General features: G+C 43.5%; 1 protein-coding gene across 1 annotated transcript in view; it reads left to right on the top strand.

Annotated features, from left to right (window-relative positions):
* The window catches only part of LOC124606670, a 41,653-nt gene that overhangs the window by 12,786 nt on the left and 7,165 nt on the right, over positions 1-21,702 (top strand). The window contains exon 2 of the mRNA XM_047138685.1: positions 18,554-18,781. Coding sequence (XP_046994641.1) covers positions 18,554-18,781 — 228 coding nt within the window. The remainder of the gene's footprint in view (positions 1-18,553; positions 18,782-21,702) is intronic.

Raw genomic sequence — 21,702 nt, 5'->3', positions numbered from 1 at the left:
CGACTTATTCATCTGATATGGCTCCACCAGACTTCCATCTCTTCCTAAAACTGAAAATTTTTCTTAGTGGACGAAGATTCACATCAAACGAAGAATTGGTAGCAGGAGTTGACAACTATTTTGCATGCCTACAGGAAACTCATTTTCGAGATGGGATCAAGGCACTGGAACATCGTTGGAGCAAGTGCATTATTCTACAAGGAGACTACATTGAAAAATAAAAAAAGTTTCAGTGATGTAAGTACTTTTTTTCTATGCCGTTCCGAGAACTTTCCAAACCGCGCTAGTACAAGCAGCTGCCACCATAAATCAAGACCTGCTCCATAGAATTCGACAGCTGACAACAGTATTTGTGGTATTACAAAAAGTAGCTGCATTGAACGTTTGTAAATAAAACTTAAAGATATACTGCATTCAATGTTGTGTCAAACATTTGTGACAATTATTTACCTTTTCCACAATTAAAGGTTACTATTGTATAACTACGAGGGTTGGAACTTTAGTAGTGGCAACTATTTATTTACAACTCGTACAAAATAGATACGTGTCACAAAGTTTTACTAACCTTCAAAGTAGTCACCAGCATTGTGTATAACCCGTTGCCAGCGATGTGGAAGTTATAGGATACTCTTACAAGGGAACCTCCTCATCGCACCCCCCTCAGATTTAGTTATAAGTTCGCACAGTGGATAGGCCTTGAAAAACTGAACACAGATCAATCGAGAAAACAAGAAGAAGTTGTGTGGAACTAGGAAAATATACAAACTGAGAAGTCCATGTGCAGCATAGGCAACATCAAGGGTACCTCGAGCTCTGGAGTGCCGTGGTCCCGTGGTTAGCATGACCACCTGCGGAATGAGAGGTCCTTGGTTCATGTCTTCCCTCGAGTGAAAATTTTATTCTCACAAAGTTATGATCTGTCCGTTCGTTCATTGACGTCTCTGTTCACTGTAAGAAGTTAAGTGTCTGTGTTTTGCGACCGCACCGCAAAACCGTGCGATTAGTAGACGAAAGGACGTGCCTCTCCAATGGGAACCGAAAACATTTGATCGCAAGGTCATAGGTCAACCGATTCCTCCACAGTAAAACACGTCTGATATATTCTATACGACACTGGTGACGGCATGTGCATCTCATGACAGGAATATGTTGTTGACCCACCTAACTTGTACGGTTGGCGAATGGGTAAAAAGATTCTTCTACTTTGCCCGATTTAGGTTTTCTTGTTTAGGTGTAGCGTCCGCATATTACGGCGCAGTTACCTCGCATCGGACGGACGGATAATAATTGTCTGAAAATAAAAAATTAAAACTTTTCACTCGAGGAAAGACTTGAACCAAGGACCTCTCGTTCCGCAGCTGCTCACGCTAACCACGGGACCACGGCGTTCCTGAGCTTACACTTTCCTTAATGTTGCCTATGTTGCTCATGGACTACTCAGTTTGTATACTTTGCTAATTTTTTCATAGTTGCACATAACTTCTTCCTGTTTTCTCGATTGATCTTTGTTCAGTTTTTCAAGGCCTATCCACTTTGCCAACTTATAACTATATCTGAGGGGGGTGCGATGGGGAGGTTCCCTTGTTAGCAGTGCCAGTTGTGTTGACAGTTCGAGCGGCGCGGTCTATTGCCCGACGAATTTGTAGCAGTTCTGAAGCGAATGGCGTGAAGTGTTTCCTTTAGTTTAGTAGTCGAGTTGAACTCACGAGGGCTTAAGTCAGGGGAGTGCATTAGGTAGTACAGCACTTAGCAGCCCCATCAGTCAAACAAATCAGCATTGTCCTGCAAAATGATGGTCCGGTCGTGCAGAAAGTGTCATCGCTTCAGCCTCTATGCTGTTCATTTTTGGAATACAGTCTACAACCAGCTTAGAGACAGAAATGATGACACTTTCTGCAAGACCTGACCATCATTTTGCAGGACAATGCTCAAGCACGTACAGTGCAAGCTGTTACTGATTTGTTTGACTGATGGGGCTGCTAAGTGCTATACCACCTACTGCACTCCCCTGACTTAAGCCCTCGTAAGTTCAGTTCGATTTCTAAACTGAAGGAAACACTTCACGGAATTCGCTTCAGAACTGCTACAAATTCGTCGGGCAATAGACCGCGCCGCTCAAACTGTCAACACAACTGGCACTGCTAAAAGTATCCTATGACTTCGACATCACTGGCAACGGGTTATACACAATGCTGGTGACTACTTTGAAGGTCAGTAAAACTTTGAATCACGTATCTATTTTGTATGAGCTGTAAAGAAATAGTTGCCACAATTAAAGTTCCAACCCTCGTAATTTATAAACACCCTGTATATATATGAAGTTGGTTTGATAAGTCTGGCAAAGAATAGTAAGAAAAAATGTTCGTTTCATAAGCAACTCACCTTACTTCTCAATATAGTCGCCTCTGAGGGATATAAACTTGGTACAGCGATCGTCCAGCTTTTTCGTTCCATCGAAAAAATAGGTTCTGCAAAACTCTGTAAAATACTCGTTGACTGCAGCTATCACTTCCTCATTTGATGATAATTTCTTCCCAGCAAGCCAAATTTTCAATTTGGGCAAGAGGAAGAAGTCACTGGGGGCTAAGTTTAATGAATAGGGTAGATAAGCAACTAGTTCAAAGCCCAGTTCATGCTCTTTCGCCATTGTTATCCCTACTGTGTGGGATTGTGTATTATCCTAGTGAAGGAACAATTTTTTGCGTGCCAATTTTGGACTCGTTTCAGCCAACGCAAGTTTCATACGATACTAGCATAGTAGGATCCAGTTACGGTTCTGCTTTTTCCAAGTATCTATGGGGATTATTCCATAGGAATCCCAGAAAACAGTGACCATCCCCTTATCAACTGAGGAAATTATCTTCGCCTTCTTTGGTGCACTTTCACCGCATTTTGTCCATTGTTCTGAACATGGCTTTGTCTCTGGTGTGTAATGATTGATTCGGGTTTCATCAACAGTCACAAATCGGAGCAAAAAGTCTTGCGGACAACGATTAAAGATCGTCAGACATTGATTTGAAATGTGCTGGATGCGCTTTTGGTCGACTGTGAGCAATCACGGCATCCACCTCGCACGCAGCTACTTCATGGACAATTCTCCATGCAAGATATTATGCACTCGCTCAGTTGAAATGTCTACAGTCTCAGTACTCACGAAATTTTATTCGGCGGTCTTGCATTACCATATGATGGATTTTGTCAATGGTTTCCTTTGTGGTCGGCTGGAGCGTGATCGTCTTCGGTACCTGACCAACTGCATTTATATTCATTAATCCAAATGTAAATCACCTTCAAAGATGGTGTAGAGTCCGCATGAACTGCATCCAGTTATTTTTTGATTTGTGTGGTAATCCAACCCTTCGATTGAAAATGTTTAATAACTGCACAAAACTCCATTTTCAATCACAGTCGACACTCTGGCAATTCCGGCGGCTGCCAATAATGAACTGTGCAGTGTACATTGTTGAAAGTCCTTGGAATAATCAAGCTTACCCAACCATGAAAGTGCAACAAAAAAGTTCCATTTACCAGACTTATCAAAATACCTTCGTAAGTGATCTGGCAGATGACGTCGGGAAGTTGCAACTCCAGAAGACAGCAGCGAAAAAACGATTGATGCAGGGACAGGCAGCTGGTTCTCAACGTAAATAAATGTGACGCATTGTGCATAAATAGGCGAAGAGCTCCACTATTGTTCCGTTACACTTTCGTGATAAAGCACTGGAATCAGCAACTACCATAAAATAGCTACGAGTAAGCTTCTGGAGCGAGTGAAACGGCCACACAAAGCTAGCAGCAAGAAAAGTAGGTGCCAAGCTGAGACTCAGTAGAAGAGTCTTAAGGAAATGTGATTCATCCACGGAAAAAAAGTCTTATGAAACTCTTGTTCGACCGACTGTTGAGTATTGCTCGTCTGTATGGGACCCTTACCATGTCGGATTAATGGAATATATGGAGAAGGTCTGGTGAAGAGCAGCGCGGTTGGTCACGAGATCGTTTAGTCGCGGCAGAAGCATTACGGAGATGCCGAACAATCGTCACTAACAGACGCCACAAAAGAGGCGTTGTGCATTAGAAAAGGAAACGTACACTCGGCTTCTTAATATCCTGCCTGTCGGGTTCCGTTATTGAGAAGGCTACTATATCTCCGACAGGAAACACCTGTGTCAGTACGAAAGAGATGTTAGTTAAGCTAATAGGCATCATCCAACTGGTAATTAACAACATGTGGCGTCTCACGAGGTTTCATCTAAGGACCTTTACTTTTTATAGTGTACGTGAATGTCCTTTCATCAGTAATATAGCCAGATGCCAAGTTTGTTTTGTTTACAAATGAGACAAACATTTGCAAAAAAATATCAAATCGAGTGTAGCCCTAGAAAGATCGATTAATGCAACTGTCATGGACATTAATAAATGGCTCGCAGCCATTTCTTTGTCACTAAACTTTGAAAAAAAAAAAAACACTATATGCAGTGTAGACTCGTAACAAGTTTCCCGTCAGTACTTATATATGGCTAACATATTAAGCGAGCAGATACAAAAAGATGACAGTGTTAGATTCTTGGGATTACAGCTTGATAATAAATTCAAACGAGAGGAACATACCACAGAACTTCTGAAACCCGTAAACAGATCACTATTTGCAGTGCAAATGTTGTCAGACAAGGTGATAAAAAAATTAAAAAGGTAGCATGCTTTGGTTAATTTCATTCCATCATGTCATACAGGATTTTTTTTTGGGTAATTCATGAAGCCAAGCCAACGTTTTCCGAGTCCAGGAACGTGGCATGTAAAAAGGATTATTTGCGGTGTGAAAACAAGGACGTCCTACAGAGGCCTGTTTGTGGAACGAGGGATACTAAGGTAGCGGTCGTGGTTCAGGGACACTACGAGGTGCATTCAAGTTCTAAGGCCTCCGATTTTTTTTCTCTGGACTGGAAAGAGATAGAAACATGCGCATTGTTTTAAAATGAGACCGCGTTCATTGTCAATACGTCCCAGAGATGGCAGCACTGTACGGCGAGAATGAGAACTGTTTTAAATACTTAAAATGGCGACGTTTTCCTTACTTGAACAGCGTGCAATCATTCGTTTTCTGGATTTGCGTGGTGTGAAACCAATTGAAATTCATCGACAGTTGAAGGAGACATGTGGTAATGGAGTTATGGATGTGTCGAAAGTGCGTTCCTGGGTGCGACAGTTTAATGAAGGCAGAACATCGTGTGACAACAAACCGAAACAACCTCGGGCTCGCACAAGGCGGTCTGACAACATGATCGACAAAGTGGAGAGAATTGTTTTGGGGGATCGCCGAATGACTCTTGAACAGATCGCCTCCAAAGTTGTCATTTCCGTGGGTTCTGTGCACACAATCCTGCATGACGACCTAAAAATGCGAAAAGTGTCATCCAGGTGGGTGCCACGAATGCTGACGGATGACCACATGGCTGCCCGTGTGGCATGTTGCCAAGCAATGTTGACGCACAACGACAGCATGAATGGGACTTTCTTTTCGTCGGTTGTGACAATGGATGAGACGTGGATGCCATTTTTCAATCCAGAAACAAAGCGCCAGTCAGCTCAATGGAAGCACACAGATTCACTGCCACCAAAAAAATTTCGGGTAACCGCCAGTGCTGAAAAAATGATGGTGTCCATGTTCTGGGACAGCGAGGGCGTAATCCTTACCCATTGCGTTCCAAAGGGCACTACGGTAACAGGTGCATCCTACGAAAATGTTTTGGAGAACAAATTCCTTCCTGCACTGCAACAAAAACGTCCAGGAAGGGCTGCGCGTGTGCTGTTTCACCAAGACAACGCACCCGCACATCGAGCTAACGTTACGCAACGGTTTCTTCGTGATAACAACTTTGAAGTGATTCCTCATGCTCCCTACTCACCTGACCTGGCTCCTAGTGACTTTTGGCTTTTTCCAACAATGAAAGACACTCTCCGTGGCCGCACATTCACCAGCCGTGCTGCTATTGCCTCAGTGATTTTCCAGTGGTCAAAACAGACTCCTAAAGAAGCCTTCGCCGCTGCCGTGGAATCATGGCGTCAGCGTTGTGAAAAATGTGTACGTCTGCAGGGCGATTACGTCGAGAAGAAACGCCAGTTTCATCGATTTCGGGTGAGTAGTTAACTAGAAAAAAAATCGGAGGCCTTAGAACTTGAATTCACCTCGTAGATATTGAGCGTCAGTGACAGAGGGGAGCAAAGGTCATTATTTTGTCAGGAATGGTGGGAAGGAAGCGACACTTTGTGGGCGGTACAGTGGACTCTTTCCTCGGCTCAGTAGGGGAGGTGTGAGTGAAACATTGGTGGTTTCACTAACAGTCATGTACAGAAACATAAGACCCTTTAAACAAACAGATTAATACATTGTGTTTTAACTCGCTCAATTCCTCGCGGCGGCAGATCGGCGGAGTCGCAGCGTGCAGACTCCGGTGACAGCCGATGCAGCGACGGCTCGTGCTGCAGCGGCGCGCTGGTGGCTTATTCTTCCATTGAGTACTGTGCCCGTGACTCACTGCGGCAGCGGCGTGGTCTTTGCTCGTTGCGTTAGTAACAAGCGGCTACGGCGTGACGAGGAGTGATCCGTCCCGGAATCGAACCGGCGACCCTCAGGTTGGGCGTCTTCTGGCGAAGTTCATCAACCTCTGGGCTCACAGGTCACCCATATGGCGAGGCCGCAGCCCCTTCGTCGTCATCAGCCACCTGGGTAAGTACCACTCGAACTTCTTTCTGGTAACATCTGGGATGGCATCTTTTGCGTTGTCCTATTGGCGCGGTATCGACTTCTGCTTCTGTCGAGCAGCGTTGCGGCTAAGTCGTCTTAACGAAGTATGACGTCCGCTGACTAACCATCGGTCTGTCCATCCGGACGACGTTTCTTCGTGTCTTCTAGCACCCCTTGAAGGACCTCCTCAAAGGACCACCTTACACCCGTTTGTCGGAGGTATTTAATCGGTGTTTTTGCCAATGTCGCAAAGTTTCTAGGGCGGCGACTGACTCTTCTGTCGTTGATCTATGCTTCTCACGTTGGGCGCAAACGTGACTCATGTGTCGGCTTTCCATTGTTTTACCTCTGTGCTGGTGTGGTCGGGCATTGCCCTGTCGTCTCCTCCGCATCGCCAGATACGTCACGTACGTGAGTTCAGCATGCTGACAGTTCCTGGAGCATTGACCACTGATGTGCGAACAGCGCTGGTCTTTGTTCTCCTTCGAAGCGTTGCCCGTCTGCTCGGTCGCCGATCTGTCGAAGTACTGCTGCTGCGCAAACTCCGCTAATCATCGGCCTTCTCACGTTGAGCAGAAACGTGACCAATGTCACACACGTGGCGGTTTTCCTTGTTCAACTGCTGCCGCTTCCGAATATTGTGGCTTAAGTCTCTAAAATGTTCACTTAACCTATAATAAGTCTCTCTGATTCGAACAAACATAAACAACACATAATTATTATATATAATTATTATACACTCTATAGTAACTACTGCTTCCCAATATATTTATTCCTTAATTAAATTGTCATTAAAATATATCTCTTTTTCTAAACCAATATTAGAAATAAGAATAAATTTGACAAAGATTAAAAGTCACATGCTTTGTCCCTGAAAGGCGTCCATTATCCACGAACACAAATTTTCAATGATTTGGCAAATCCATAAAAGCTTTAACTACTTACAAAGTTCAGTTTAAGAGAAGTCTAAAGGCTTTAGTTTTGGTCAACGCCTTCTACTCTGTTGTATTTCTTAGCAAAAGCGTTTGATGTGTACATATTACGAATATTTTCAGTTAACGCGAGTAGTGCGTACAATCTAAATTCGGTACAAATTCAGTGCCGTAATGTGATCATCGTAATGTGTAAAAGGTGCTGGGTAGGAATCACTAACTCAGATCTGCATATTTAATAATGGTAATATAAAAAGGATAAAAACTTATAAACGATCAGCACGTAGCCATGTGGACAAATTAATTCGTGATGTGAATACAAACCGACTCTTTCCATGTCATTACGATTTATCGTGCAAATGATCCATGAAACATGAAGCAAACTAACCAACTAAGCGTTGTAGAGTGATTCTTCTATTCGGTGACGCATGGTTGCAATAGCCTAAGAATTATGATATGAATATATTTTGTGATAAGTTTATTAATACCTTCGAAATGCAATTTAACATTTATTTGTCTAGATCTCGAGTTTAGGAAATATGACCAGTTTAGATCGTGCTAAAAATCATCTTCACACCGTAAGACGTCATTGCAGAATGTGTGTTACAAGTTGTGTATCAAGTACAGTGTCATTAAGACTTTTTAAATGAAAAAAATAGTTGAAATGGCTCTGAGCACTATGGGACTTAACTGCTGAGGTCATCAGTCCCCTAGAACTTAGAACTACTTAAACCTAACTAACCGAAGGACATCACACACATCCATGCCTGAGGTAGGATTCGAACCTGCGACCGTAGCATAAATGAAAACATGTTAAAAATTTCTTAACATTGCACATACAGGAGGATAATTACACTTAGGATCTGTGGAAGAGACGGCCGCTGTGGTCGAGCGGTTCTAGGCGCTTCAGTCGGGAACCACGCGGCTGCTAAGGTCGCAGGCTCGAATCCTGCCTCGGTCATGGCTGTGTGTGATGTCCTTAGGTTAGTTAGGTTTAAGTAGTTCTAAGTCTAGGGGACTGACGACCTTAGATGTTAAGTCCCATAGTGCTTAGAGCCATCTGTGCAAGATACATTAGAATATGTTTCTTCTTTGGAAAAATGTACTGTGTATTCTCTGACATGTTCTACTGCCTGGTGGATCTCCTCAATGTGGATCTTTGGGAACGAAAAGCACATTTGATTTAATCATCACAAAGAAGTTTACTGTTGAAATTCTGAGAGGGTACTTTCAAAGGATAGTTGAGCAACATTCCATTTCTTCCTATATACATCTCACAAAACGAAATGATGAGAAAATTTGAGTAGTTATAGGCCATACGGTGGCTTACCGTCTGTAATTATTCCCAGCTCACAACTGTCAAATGGACTGATAGGTTTACGAAAGTGTTCTCCGCTACACACCGTACGTTGGTTTGTGGAGAATAGATAGCGATGAACTACCTGTCGAAACAGAAGAGGGACGCGTTGTATTTTAAGAGTAAGTCATTTCTCAAAGCCGACTCCCGATGCTACCGGTCATTATCTTGATGGATACTTTGAGAAAGATGCTGAAGTGGGAGAGAAAATGGAGAGTGCCAGGGGGACGCACAGGTACACAGAGTGGGCGCCAGCTGTGGCCCTGACCTTTGGCGCGATGGGCGGAATTCCCCGCGGCTGGCGGGAGACGCGTCCATCTCGCCTAGCCCGTCACCACGCGCTGCGTCTTCTGCCTCGGGCTGGCTGCAGGGTTGGCGTTAGGTAACGCCGCTAAGAGGCACCCACAACCCGCAGGCTGGGCTCCCTGCGGTTTCGCCGCTTCCTCTCTGCGTGAAACCGTGCCGGAAGCTTGTGCTTACGAAAGGGTCCACTGCTTTTCTGATAGCTCACATCTGGTGCGATATGGAAGTTGGGAAATACCATACGGTGTAGACTATCTTCACAACACTGCCGTGTAAACAAAACAGTTTGTTATCACAACGTAACACCAGAGCAGTTGGAGAGGACAACAACGTTTATCTTACAACTGAGGCACAACGCTACCGGACATTGATGAAATTTCCGTGGATAGCATCGTACCAAAGTCTCCGACAAAATGGGTATACGGACGTCCTTGGAAAGAGAGGAATGCACAACAGGCAGCCATACATACCCAAACTTAAGGCGAGTACGTATAAAATATGGATGGATGATTAGACTTTAACGTCCTGTCGACGGGGTCGTTAACTCGGACTGTGGAAATTATAGAAGGCAACCCATCGTCCTCTTTCGTCCCAGTATTCGCCTTAAGAGATCTAGGTAAACCACAGGAAAGATGGCTGGACGGGAATTTCAATCGTCATCCTCCCAGATACGAGTCTAGAGTCTCATATCGCTGATTTATGCTTATAGATGGCGGCAGAGGGAGCGAGCGCTCCGCCTCCCAGAAAGAACAAAGAAATTTTGTGGTTTATGGATTGGGCATGGGGTGGACACCACAGAGAGGTGCCACTGTCACGGCAACTTCCTACTCGGCCACCACGGAATAGGCGTCAGAGGCTCTTCACTTGTTTGCGAGACTCAAGTGCAGGTGTTGTAAGTCACGATTTCAAAAAAATGGTTCAAATGGCTCTGAGCACTATGGGACTTAACTTCTGAGGTCATCAGTCCCCCAGAACTTAGAACTAGTTAAACCTAACTAAGCTAAGGACATCACACACATCCATGCCCGAGGCAGGATTCGAACATGCGACCGTAGCAGTCACGTCACGTTTTCCTTGCGGCCAAGTGGCAAGCCTGTCAGCAAGTGACTTCTGCAAAAGACTGTGCAAATTGAAACACTAATTTCCCACCTGTATCATCACTCTTATCACATTAGGGAAAGAAACAACTTACGTAATCATCCGTGTATTGTTTAATTCTCACGTAATGCAAGCCATCGTATAACCAGAACAAATTACTATATTTGAATTGTTCTTTATTTTTTTTCCCTCAGTAATTTGAAAGATATTTGTTGTTTTGTTCGCCTGTTGCCATAACAGAAAATGGCAGCTGTGTTGAGAAAGTAAGACGTAGAATATCTATGCGTAAAAGAGCTTTCAAAAAGTTGGAAGGTTTGTTGACGGCAAATATAATTCCAACAGCCTAAGAAACAGAGTCACCAAGTGTTTCGTCTCGACAATAGTATTATATGGCTGTGGGTCATGGACAATCAAGAAAGGGAGGAAAAATACTTGGATGATTTTGAAATGCGTTTGTGGGGCCTATAATTATTATTTCCATTATTATGTATGTATACCCTGGCCGATGAAAAATAGCAGAAGATTAATATTGCCTGTTCTGACTATCTTATTCCTCTCAGGAGCCCAGCTGGTAATGGGTTGGTACATGACTGGTGATGCCGGGGTTTCTGAGCTGAAAGCTCTTCAGGACCATAAGTCTTCTGTTAACATAAACTCTGGGCAAGCTAGAGCGACAATCCTGGGGCGTGAAGGTGGAACGCTACGTGTCCCAAAGAACAGATGGTCCTGACTTCACTGCCCGGATAGCGAGAATGTTAAAGCTCCGCCGCTCTGGCCTCAGAAGGACCAATTAGGACAGACCGACTCCCTTATCAACATCAGCCAATGCGTCATTTGGATGCGGTATGGAGAAGTGTGGGCTCAGCATACCGCTCTCTAAGCCGTTACGGGATTTGCAGACGTTGGAGCCGCTTTTTCTCATTGAAGTAGCTCTTCAGTTGGCATCGTGAGGCTCAGTGAACCCCGTTCCAGTCCTTCCATCAAGGAAAAATATCTGGCAATATCGGGAACTGAAACCGGTACCTCCACACGGCAAACCACCATGGAGACCACTCAGCTAAGAGGGTGGACGAGAATGGTAAAGATCTCTATAAGAACCTATCAGTCTCCAGGAACGAGACTTCTTGACAGATTGAAACTGATTTCTGGGTAGGGATACGAACCGGGAACTGCCCTGAAAACTTTACTTCTACTTCAGAAACTTCACATAAGCTCCCCTACATACCTTGCTGGACTAACACTCCTGGAAGAAAGGATGCTATGGAGATATGTCTTAGCAACAATGTAGGGGATTGTTTTCACAATGAGAACTTTCAAAGCAGTGCACACAACTTTGCAGAGTGAATACTTTGATTCTTTGAGGAGCCAACACATTGCTCTGTAAAAGATTGCAGAGATTACCGTTTTTGTACAGTGTTATCGTTGAGTCAATATTGCAATTGTGCCGCTTAAACCGTAGTTGTTATTGTGGTCTTCAGTCCAGAGACTGGTTTGGTGCAGCTCTTCATGCTACTCTATCCTGTGTAAGCTTCTTCATTTCCAAGTAACTACTGCACCCTACACCTTCTGAATCTGCTTTGTGTACTCATCTCTTGGTCTCTCTCTACGATTTTTACCCTCCACGCTGCCCTTCAATACTAAACTGGTGATCCCTTGATGCCTCAGAACGTGTCCTACAGCTTAAACTAGAGAACCATTTAATTTTGGAGTCAATGTCATGGGAAGTGTCTAAAATCAAGGAATTTTAAAAAAACTCACATCTTCGCTATGTGCTTCCTATTAAGTATTTTCGCCTGTCATCTGCTTCCCTGTAGTTTTTTTTATCCACACAGGGCGATTCTTATTAACGTTTAAAAACACCGAAGCGATGTAGATGACGCTGAGACATATAATTTAATATAAGACTCAAATGGTCACAAATATCGGAAAAAACCCAAAAATGGATGAGAAATGTTGAACATGTGACGTCACCAGATGAGGTACCTCGCCGCACGTGCAGTGGTTGGGCATGGAAGTGAAGGTATGACTGAGCGATGCAGTACTTGCATTCGATCAAACGGTGCAAATTTCGAACACCTTCTGTAAAAGGTGCAATGTGATCCGTTGTAAACGTAGACGTTACAAAATTATTGTCCTCACTATAGCCAAGTAAAAGCTTTTCTTACATTGCATTTCTTTGAAAGTAAAGAAAACATTGGTCATTTACTGGTAACGACGCAATTCGGAAGCTTACGCTCATTTATTTGTGACTCAGTGTGGTTGGTTTTTGTTGTACTGTACTTTGCAATAACCCGGAGGAAACCGCGAGACCGGCAAATAAAATTAGATATCTTATGTCAATGTAAATATAGAATTGTCTAAGGCAATGAAAAAAATATTGCCTGCTAGACGTAAGACTCGAACCTGAGCTCCACGCTCACCTGCGCACCTGAGCCGAGCGCTACACCGACATGAATACTTCATTGGCGTTGGAAAGATCAGGTGCGAAAGACGACGTTTGACGGGGTATGTCATTTGGTGATGTCACGTTTTCAACATTTATCATCCAGTTTTGGGATATTTCCCACATTTCCAACCCCATGTGCCTTGTATTAAACGACATGTCTCAGCGTTATTTATATCGGTTCGGAGGTTTTTAAACGTTAATAAGAATCAGCCCCTATAATTGAAAATTTTATGCTTCTCTTATTAAATACAGTTCTCGGACTCGGTTTTGTAAATCATTTTCCGATTCTGTTTTACTCCGCTTGTCATAAAAGTTGAATGACAAATTAAAAAAATTTAAAAAAACAGGAAATTGCACCTACCAAGTAATGAAGCTCCTATCGAAGTAGTTTCCTTGACTATTTTCACACAGTTGCCAACGTTTCTGGAGGTCATGGAAGGAAGGAGGGAAATTTTCAACTGCGATGCTGGGAAACTACTTTGTCTCAACCCATTGGATTCTCCGATATCTTTATGAAGCTTTCCTTTCAGTAGCCTTTTCACTCGCGGATACAGGAAAAATTCGCAAGGCGAGAGGTCGGGTAAAATTGCGGATGTGGGATGGCAACAACAGAATGTCTAGCCAGATATTCGGTAACAGATAAAGCAGTATGGGGGTCTTGCATCGTCGAGCAGTGAGAAGTAGTCCTGAGAATGCCACAAATCAGGGCGGCGACGTCGCGTTGCTTGTCGCAAACGTTTCAGTACTTCGATGTAAAGATTTTGGTTCGCTGTTTGACCTGGAGGAAAATACTCATGGTGAACTAAGCCTTTACTTTCAAAGAATGCGGTCAACATTCTTTGTTCTCGAAAGTTGTTGTCTGACTTTTTTCAACTCTGGTGAGGGTCATACTACTGACTCCAACTTTCATTCCCAGCAATAATCTTTGGCAGAAATGAGGGATCACGTCTGGCTCCACAGAGTTGTTCAACAGAAATTCTTCATATTTACTCATTCGGGGCGGCCGAGCGGTTCTAGGCGCTACAGTCTGGAACCGCGCGACCACTACGGTCGCAGGTTCGAATCCTGCCTCGGGCATGGATGTGTGTGATGTCCTTAGGTTAGTTAGGTTTAAGTAGTTCTAAGTTCTAGGGGACTGATGACCTCAGAAGTTAAGTCCCATAGTGCTCAGAGCCATTTTCCTCATTCTGTTCGTCTATTACTGCGGGAGGGACGAGTTTTGCATGAAGTTTCCGTTTCCCTAAATCTTCACGTAAAATCTGATGACACACATCACGATTCAAATTGAGTTCTTCTGATATCGCACGCACAGTTACATGACGGTCTTCTTCCAATAGCTGCCTTACACACTCCACGTTTGGATCAGTATGTGCTGTAGACGAATGATCATCTCTGGGATCGTCCTGTACTGAATCTCTGCCTTCACGAAACCTTTTGCGCCACTCGAAAACACGAATTCTTGAAAGTTCCTCGCCTGCGTATGCTTGCTTAATCATTTTCCATGTTTCACTAAGGGTTTTCCCGAGGTTAACGCAGAACTCAATGTTCACTCTTTGCTTGCAATCAGACTCTACTGTGTCGCCGCTACTAATGCGCCAAGTACCCAAACAGCCCTGCCACCTGGTGAGTTTGTGCAGAAATGCGGCGAAGGCCATTTCAAGGACGCCCACTTACTAGTTAACATAAAAATAGCATTTGTTCCTTTTTAGTATTGCAAAGTCAGAAATAAAAAACATGTCTTGGAATTTTTCTGACAACTTGTCCCCCTCTGTAACCGAGTGGTAAGTGCATCTGACGGCCGTGTGGAGGACCTAGGTTCAGTCTCGGTACTGTTGAAAAGGTGTCGGTGGTAGGAGGACTGTAACGGGGTGAATTCAGCACTGTGGTGCCAGGTGAGTAGCTACTTGAAAGAGAAGAAGCTGTTCCCAGGTCTGGAAAGCCGACGGCGACTAGGAGAGCGGTTTGCTAACTCTTTGCTCCTCTGTGCCACAGCCGAATTATGCCACATGGCAGAGGATAACAGCAGGTCGGCATTGCATGGTCCTCTGGGTTTGAGTGTACAGTTTAGTTTCTTTCTCTGGTTGTAATTACTTCGCCATTTTCAAACAGTTGCAAGTTGATGTTTGGTACCACGTTATTATCTTGGGTTGGTGCATAAGTTCGTAGCGTTTTACCATAAGTTTAATAAACAGAACAGACACAACATAACTTTAGTTATCAATAATAGGAAAGGTAAAGGCACGAGAGAGGCAATTCTGATGTTGCGGTTAATAATGCATGCAAGACTAAAGAAAAATCAAGACATGTTCGTAGGATTTGTCGACCTGGAAAAAGCGTTCGACAATGTAAAATGGTGCAAGATGTTCGAAATTCTGAGAAAAGTAGGGGTAAGCTATAGGGAGAGACGGGTCATATACAATATGTACAACAGCCAAGAGGAATAATAAAAGTGGATGACTAAGTGCTCGTATTAAAAAGAGTGTAAGACAAGGATGTAGCCTTTCGCTCCCGCTGTTCAGTCCGAATATCGAGGAAGCAATGATGGAAATAAAAGAAGAGCTCAGGAGTGGAATTAAAATTCAAAGTGGAAGGATATCAATGAAACGATTCGCTGATGACATTGCTATCCTGAGTGAAAGTTAAGAAGAATTACATGATCTGAACGGAATGAACAGTCTAATGAGTACAGAGTATGGGTTGAGAGTAAATCGAAGAAAGACGAAGGAAATGAGAAGTAGTAGAAATGAGAACAGCGAGGAACTTAACATCAGGATTGATGGTCACGAAGTAGATGAAGTTAAGGAATTCTGCTACCTAGGCAGTAAAATAACCAATGACAGACGGAGCAAGGAGGACATCACAAGCAGGCTAGCAATGGCAAAAAGGGCGTTCCTGGCCAAGAGAGGTCTACTAATATCACATATCGGTCTTAATTTGAGGAAGAAATTTCTGAGAGTGTAAGTCTTGAGTAAAGCATCGTATGGTAATGAAACACGGACTGTGGGGAAACCGGAACAGAAGAGAATCGAAGCATTAGCGATATGGTGCTACAGACGAATGTTGAAAATTAGGTGGACTGATAAGGTAAGGAATGAGGAGGTTCTCCGCAGAATCGGAGAGGAAAGGGATATGTGGAAAACACTGACAAGGAGAAGGGATAGGACATCTGCTAAGACATGAGGGAATGATTTTCTTGGTACTAGAGGGAGCTGTAAAGGGAAAAAAACTGTAGAGGAAGACAGAGGTTGGACTACATCCAGCAAATAATTGAGGACGTAGGTTGCAAGTGCTACTCTGAGATGAAGAGGTTGGCACAGGAGAGGAATTCGTGGCGGGCCGCATCAAACCAGTCAGAAGACTGATGCCCAGAAAAAAAAATCTTCACCTTCACTGTTTGTCTGTCAATGATGGGGTAACTTTTCGACTCTGCGACTGCAGAAGTCACATGGTTTTCAGGCGAAGAACTCGTCGAGCTAGGTTCAGAGAACGTTTTCATCCGACAAGGAAGTTCCTAGTAGAGTGTTCAGCACCAGTAACGATAGAGGATAGGAATGGTTGGTGTTGTTCACGAGCCCGTTGATAACGTGCAAGCAGAGACAGACATATGTCCATCCGCTGATTTTTGTGAGTTTGACTTAGAGCACGCGGTACCCATACACCCGATTTTTGAACCTTTTCCATTGCATACAAATGTCAGACGATGGTGTAATGATCACAGTTTATCATATTCGCTAGTTCTCGGATAAACTGCCGTGGATTAATGCGTTTTAACGATCTTCATCAAACCCGGAAGGGCTTCCTGAACGTGGAGATTTACTAATGTCAAAACGATTTTCCTCAAAACCAGAAAACCATTTTCTTTGCTATGCTCTGTACACTGACATTGTCCCCATACATGGCCGCCTACCCTGCCGTCACCCCGCTATTGAACTCAAACATAAGAATATGTCGGGAATGTTACGATTTCTCCATTTGGCACTCCATTTTCCAGCGTCCACAGCTCCACTCACTATCTCCAAATGACAAAATGACAATGTGTAAACTCAAACAGCAACAGTGAACTACAAGTAATAAAATGACGTGACGAAATGACAGAATGTAATATTAGACAGCAACAGTGAACTACAAATAAAAAAAATGACAATCGATAAATAAACATAGCAGCCGGAATACCAACATGCAAAACTAAAACACTACGAACGTATGCACCAAGCTAATATTTGACAGTAAAGTACGAGTTAGTGGCGTCTTTGGAAAGAACGCACACCAGGTTTCAGCCCTGCTGGTCTATTTCTTTGTGTTTGGTATTCTTGTGAATCAAGGAAGTCGAGTGATTGTCAAAAATGGACGAAGAAGAATTTCGTGTGGTGATTAAACAATACTTTATGGAAAGCAAACCACATCAGGAGACCAAAGAGAAGCTTGATAAACATTACGGTGACTCTGCATCTTCGATTAGAACAGTTTATAAGTGGTTTCAAAATTTTCGGAGTGGCCATATGGGCACAAGTGATGCTGAACGTTCTGGACGCCCTGTGGAGGTTACGACTGCAGAGATCATTGATAAAATCCATGATATGGTGATGGATGACAGAAGAGTTAAGCTGCGTGAAATTGCTAGTGCTGTGGGCATCTCGAATGAACGGGTACATAATATTTTGTATAAACATTTGGACATGAGAATGCTATCCGCAAGATGAGTTCCGCGATTGCTCACGCTTGACCAAAAACGGAATCGTTTGAAGTGTTGCAAGGATGGTTTGCAGCTGTTCAGGAAGAATCCGCAGGACTTTAAGCATCGTTTCGTCACTGTGGATGAAACATGGATACATTACTATACTCCTGAGACCAAACAACAACCTAAACATTGGGTTACCAGGGGAGAATCTGCACCAAAAAAGGCGAAGACCAGTCCTTCGGCCGGAAAGGTTATGACGACTGTCTTTTGGGATTCACAAGGGATAATCCTCATCGACTATCTGGAAAAGGGCTGAAAATATTACAAATGCATATTATTCATTGTTATTGGGCCGTTTGAAAACCGAGCTGCAAGAAAAACGCCGGCGATTTGACCGCAGAAAAGTCCTTTTCCATCATGACAGTGCACCACCACACACCTCAGCAGTTGTGGTCGCAAAATTAATGGAAATAGGATTCCAACTCGTTTCACATCCCCCCTGTTCTCCAGAATTGGCTCCCTCGGACTACTATTTGTTCTCCAATTTGAAGAAATGGCTGGCGGGACAAAGATTTTATTCAAACGAGGAGGTGAATGCAGCAACTAACAGCTATTTTGCAGACAGTTCCTATTATTCCGAAGGGATCAACACATTAGAACAGCGTTGGACGAAGCGTATAAGTTTAAAAGGAGACTATGTCGAAAAATAAAAAAAGGTTTACTCCAAACATGTAGTAGTTTTAATTTTTGCACGGACTTTTCAAACGCCCTTGTACGTCTTTTAAATCACTAGAAGCGCATTGTTTTTAAATATTCAGTACTAATTGCAAAAATAAATTGTGCGCGATGCAGTTTGTTTGTTTAGCATATTAGAATTCATCAGACGAGAAAGCCACCAGAAGAAGCCATTATCGTCGACAAAAGTGTTTCAACCGTCGGTGTATGCTGTCGGCCGTGTAGCTTACTGCTGACTGACACGGGGCCCTCTCTCTTGCAGACGAGCCTGGCGTGGAGTTGTTCGCGGTGCACGCCAACATCAACAAGGAGATGCGCGACCTGGAAGCTGGACAGTTGTCCGCCGACGTGTTGCGACCGCGCGACGGCCGCTGGGTCTTCGAGGACCACAAGACGGCGCTCCGACCCGGCGACCGCATCAACTACTGGCTCTACGTTAAGCACGGCGGTCTGGGATTCCGCAGGGACGGCGGCACCTTCACGGTCACAGGTTGGTGCCACTGCTACTTCCACATGCCCTTCGGGTGGTCGAGTACGTTTCACGCTGCTTTTTACAGGAACTGACGTAATCGTGTCGTAGTGGCGCTGTCAGGGCAACCAGAAACGAAGCTTTAGATTTCTCGATCGCTGTAGCTTCGAGCTGGCATTCTTGGATGTGTTAGTGACAGGAGAAACCAGAGTTGCAGCGAGAACTCTTTAAGGGATGTGTTTGTGGTTGCGCAACATGTGAAAAATTTGTGACAAGGAAGATTATGAGTTTTACTGCTCATCGTTTCACTCGCAGCAATTTAAACGGCCTTCTTAGGTTCCTGTCTAACCACACATTCCGAAATCGTCACATATACGGAAATAAACAGCTAAGCATTTATGACAAGGAAGAATACGAATTATATTGCCTGTCGTTTCACTGGCACCACTGTAAGCCTGTCATCTTAGATTCCTGCCTAACCACACACACCACATAATCAGAAATAAACACCCGAATATTTGTTTCAGCCTTGGTTGTCTAATCAGACGGAAATGTTAAAAACATCAAACACTGCAGAAGACACTTGTACTACACTCGTAACCAAGTCCCAGATTGTGTTAACAACAGATGAAAAAAATTAGCGCGGAATAGGATGCGAACCCATATCCTTCCACTTCATAAACCACGACAGTACCCACTATGCAACAGCTTATTCGCGCGACCGATATGTCATGTCTTTGCTATCCTAATATTTCTTCAATTCTTATGCCGTTACTGCAAGTTTGTGATACATTTTTATTGCGCCATTGATTTGAAATGGCACACTGTGGCACACACATTACAAAGGAAATGAGTAATCAAAATGCACGCAGCTTACACATAAGTCGTCCACACACGCTCGCAAAATGCAATAATCGAAAAGCCATTAGTGACGTCACGACAGCGAAGAGTAGTGTGAATTCTACTCGACACCCCCCCCCCCCCCCACACACACACACACTTCCCTACATGAGAGGCTTGTGTTGTGTGTTGTCTTGAGCGTGCGGAGCTTATTAGCTAACGTTGATTATCTCATAAGAAAGGCAGGTTAGTGGTTAAGCACAGAGCGATTCTTTACAGTTCGCTCGCAGTACTGCGGCCTTACGTAGCGGCAATATTCAAAATGTTGAAAGAGTTTGACAAGTTTTCGAACATGTGCCTCGCAAATTAAGTATTATTCACGAAACTTCTCGTTGCGACAACTTGCGGAAGCCTTTAAGCAGTTGTTCTTTTCGCAAAACGAGCTCTCAAGAAAAGGAAAAAACATAGTGTAGTCAGGTGTTTTTCTTTCGAGAAAATGATTTAAAAATCGTTATCACCCAGATTTTCTACAGGATTGCAACTGTAACCTTTTGATTGGTACTTACAAGTCGTCTTCCAAAATGTCAGAAATACTCCACATCACCAGGTCTTCCTCCCCCCTTCCCCCCCCCCCCCCCTAACAGTCGTATCGGAGCCGTTGTACGTCATACAATGGGAAGTAGCGTGTGCATACAGCTCACTGTAGTTAGACACTTCGTCAATAGAGCTTCTAGACGCAACACACAATTTAGTACCTCTGCACTCTTTGCACAATGCAAGTATGTAATCGGGAATGGTTTGCCACTCTGAAGCAGTTAATCCAAATAGTAAGTATCGAACTTATGTCAGCACAGCTTCTACGCAGTTTCCTTGGTTGCCCTTTTTTTCCCCGTGGGAGTGAGACGTGTGCTTCACTCAGTTATTACACGTGTCAGATAATCCACTTTCCATCATTGTTACCGCCACATGCTGTTTTTTTTTTTTATTGCAAATTTAATATTATGATATGTCAGCGTACCTTTACTGATTGTGTAAGTAAGTATGGCGGGGTTGGGAATCTCGGGCCTCACCCACATATTGTAGTTACGTTTGTCACAAACCCATACCTGTGTAGTTACCAGTTAACCAATATGCCGCGCGGAGTGGACGCGCGGATTGAGGCCCCAGGTAACGGACTGTGCGGCTTCTCCTGCCGGAGGTTCGAGTGCTCCCTCGGGCATGGGTGTGTGTGCTGTTTTTAGCTTAAGTTAGTTTAAGTAGTGTGTAACTCTAGGGACCGATGACCTCAGCAGTTTGGTCCTAGGAACTCACACACAATTGAACAATCTGAGGAAACACATCCTATGGTGGATATCGTCCAGAGGATAGTTTTTTGCGTTTTACAGCAGAATCATTATTCTATCAGTAACTTCAGTGTTTCGGAGCCTTATGGCATTATTGCGAGATTTGTATGATAAGTGCTGGTAGTTTCCCTAATGTGGCAGCTCCCGTACGCAGGTTATTTATACCATGTAAAAAATAACAAGACCTACTAATTACCGATTATACGCGTCAGTGTAGTGCCAGAGCTGTCAATACAAGCCAGTGATATTGATTACAAAATGATGTATTACTTTTAATAGGTGTTCACTTTTGTATATTATAAATAAAAATGTTTATATGCATGAAATGCATTTTTACATTAGTTACTTTAATTTTCTTAAAAATATATGTGTTAAACTTGTCAGAGAATGCTAGATTTAACTTAGGCCTATATTTTTGTACCAGTATGTATGAGTATGGCAGAAAACTGCACGTCGTTACTACAACACAAGATTTTTGTTTAAATTTTCAAAATGTTTTGCCACAATTTAATGGTGCCCTGTCAGATTTCGTATCTTAGCAGTTTAAATTTCGGAATTCAAAATCCGTCAAATATTCAAGCGTACATCTTTGAGGACAGTACGTCAAATTACACATTGCTGGGACTCAGATACATGGGCAGTATGTCATATGTTTTTAACATTTGACTAACACTACGTACGATGTGTTAAAGCAGCATGACAATGGCAGCCGGGAACCTTCGGGTGGAATACAACAGTATTGGCATGCGTTAGCAAACT

The sequence above is a fragment of the Schistocerca americana genome, chromosome 3, assembly GCF_021461395.2.
Source record: "Schistocerca americana isolate TAMUIC-IGC-003095 chromosome 3, iqSchAmer2.1, whole genome shotgun sequence".
NCBI lineage: Eukaryota > Metazoa > Arthropoda > Insecta > Orthoptera > Acrididae > Schistocerca > Schistocerca americana.
This window is presented reverse-complemented; position numbering and strand designations above follow the sequence as displayed.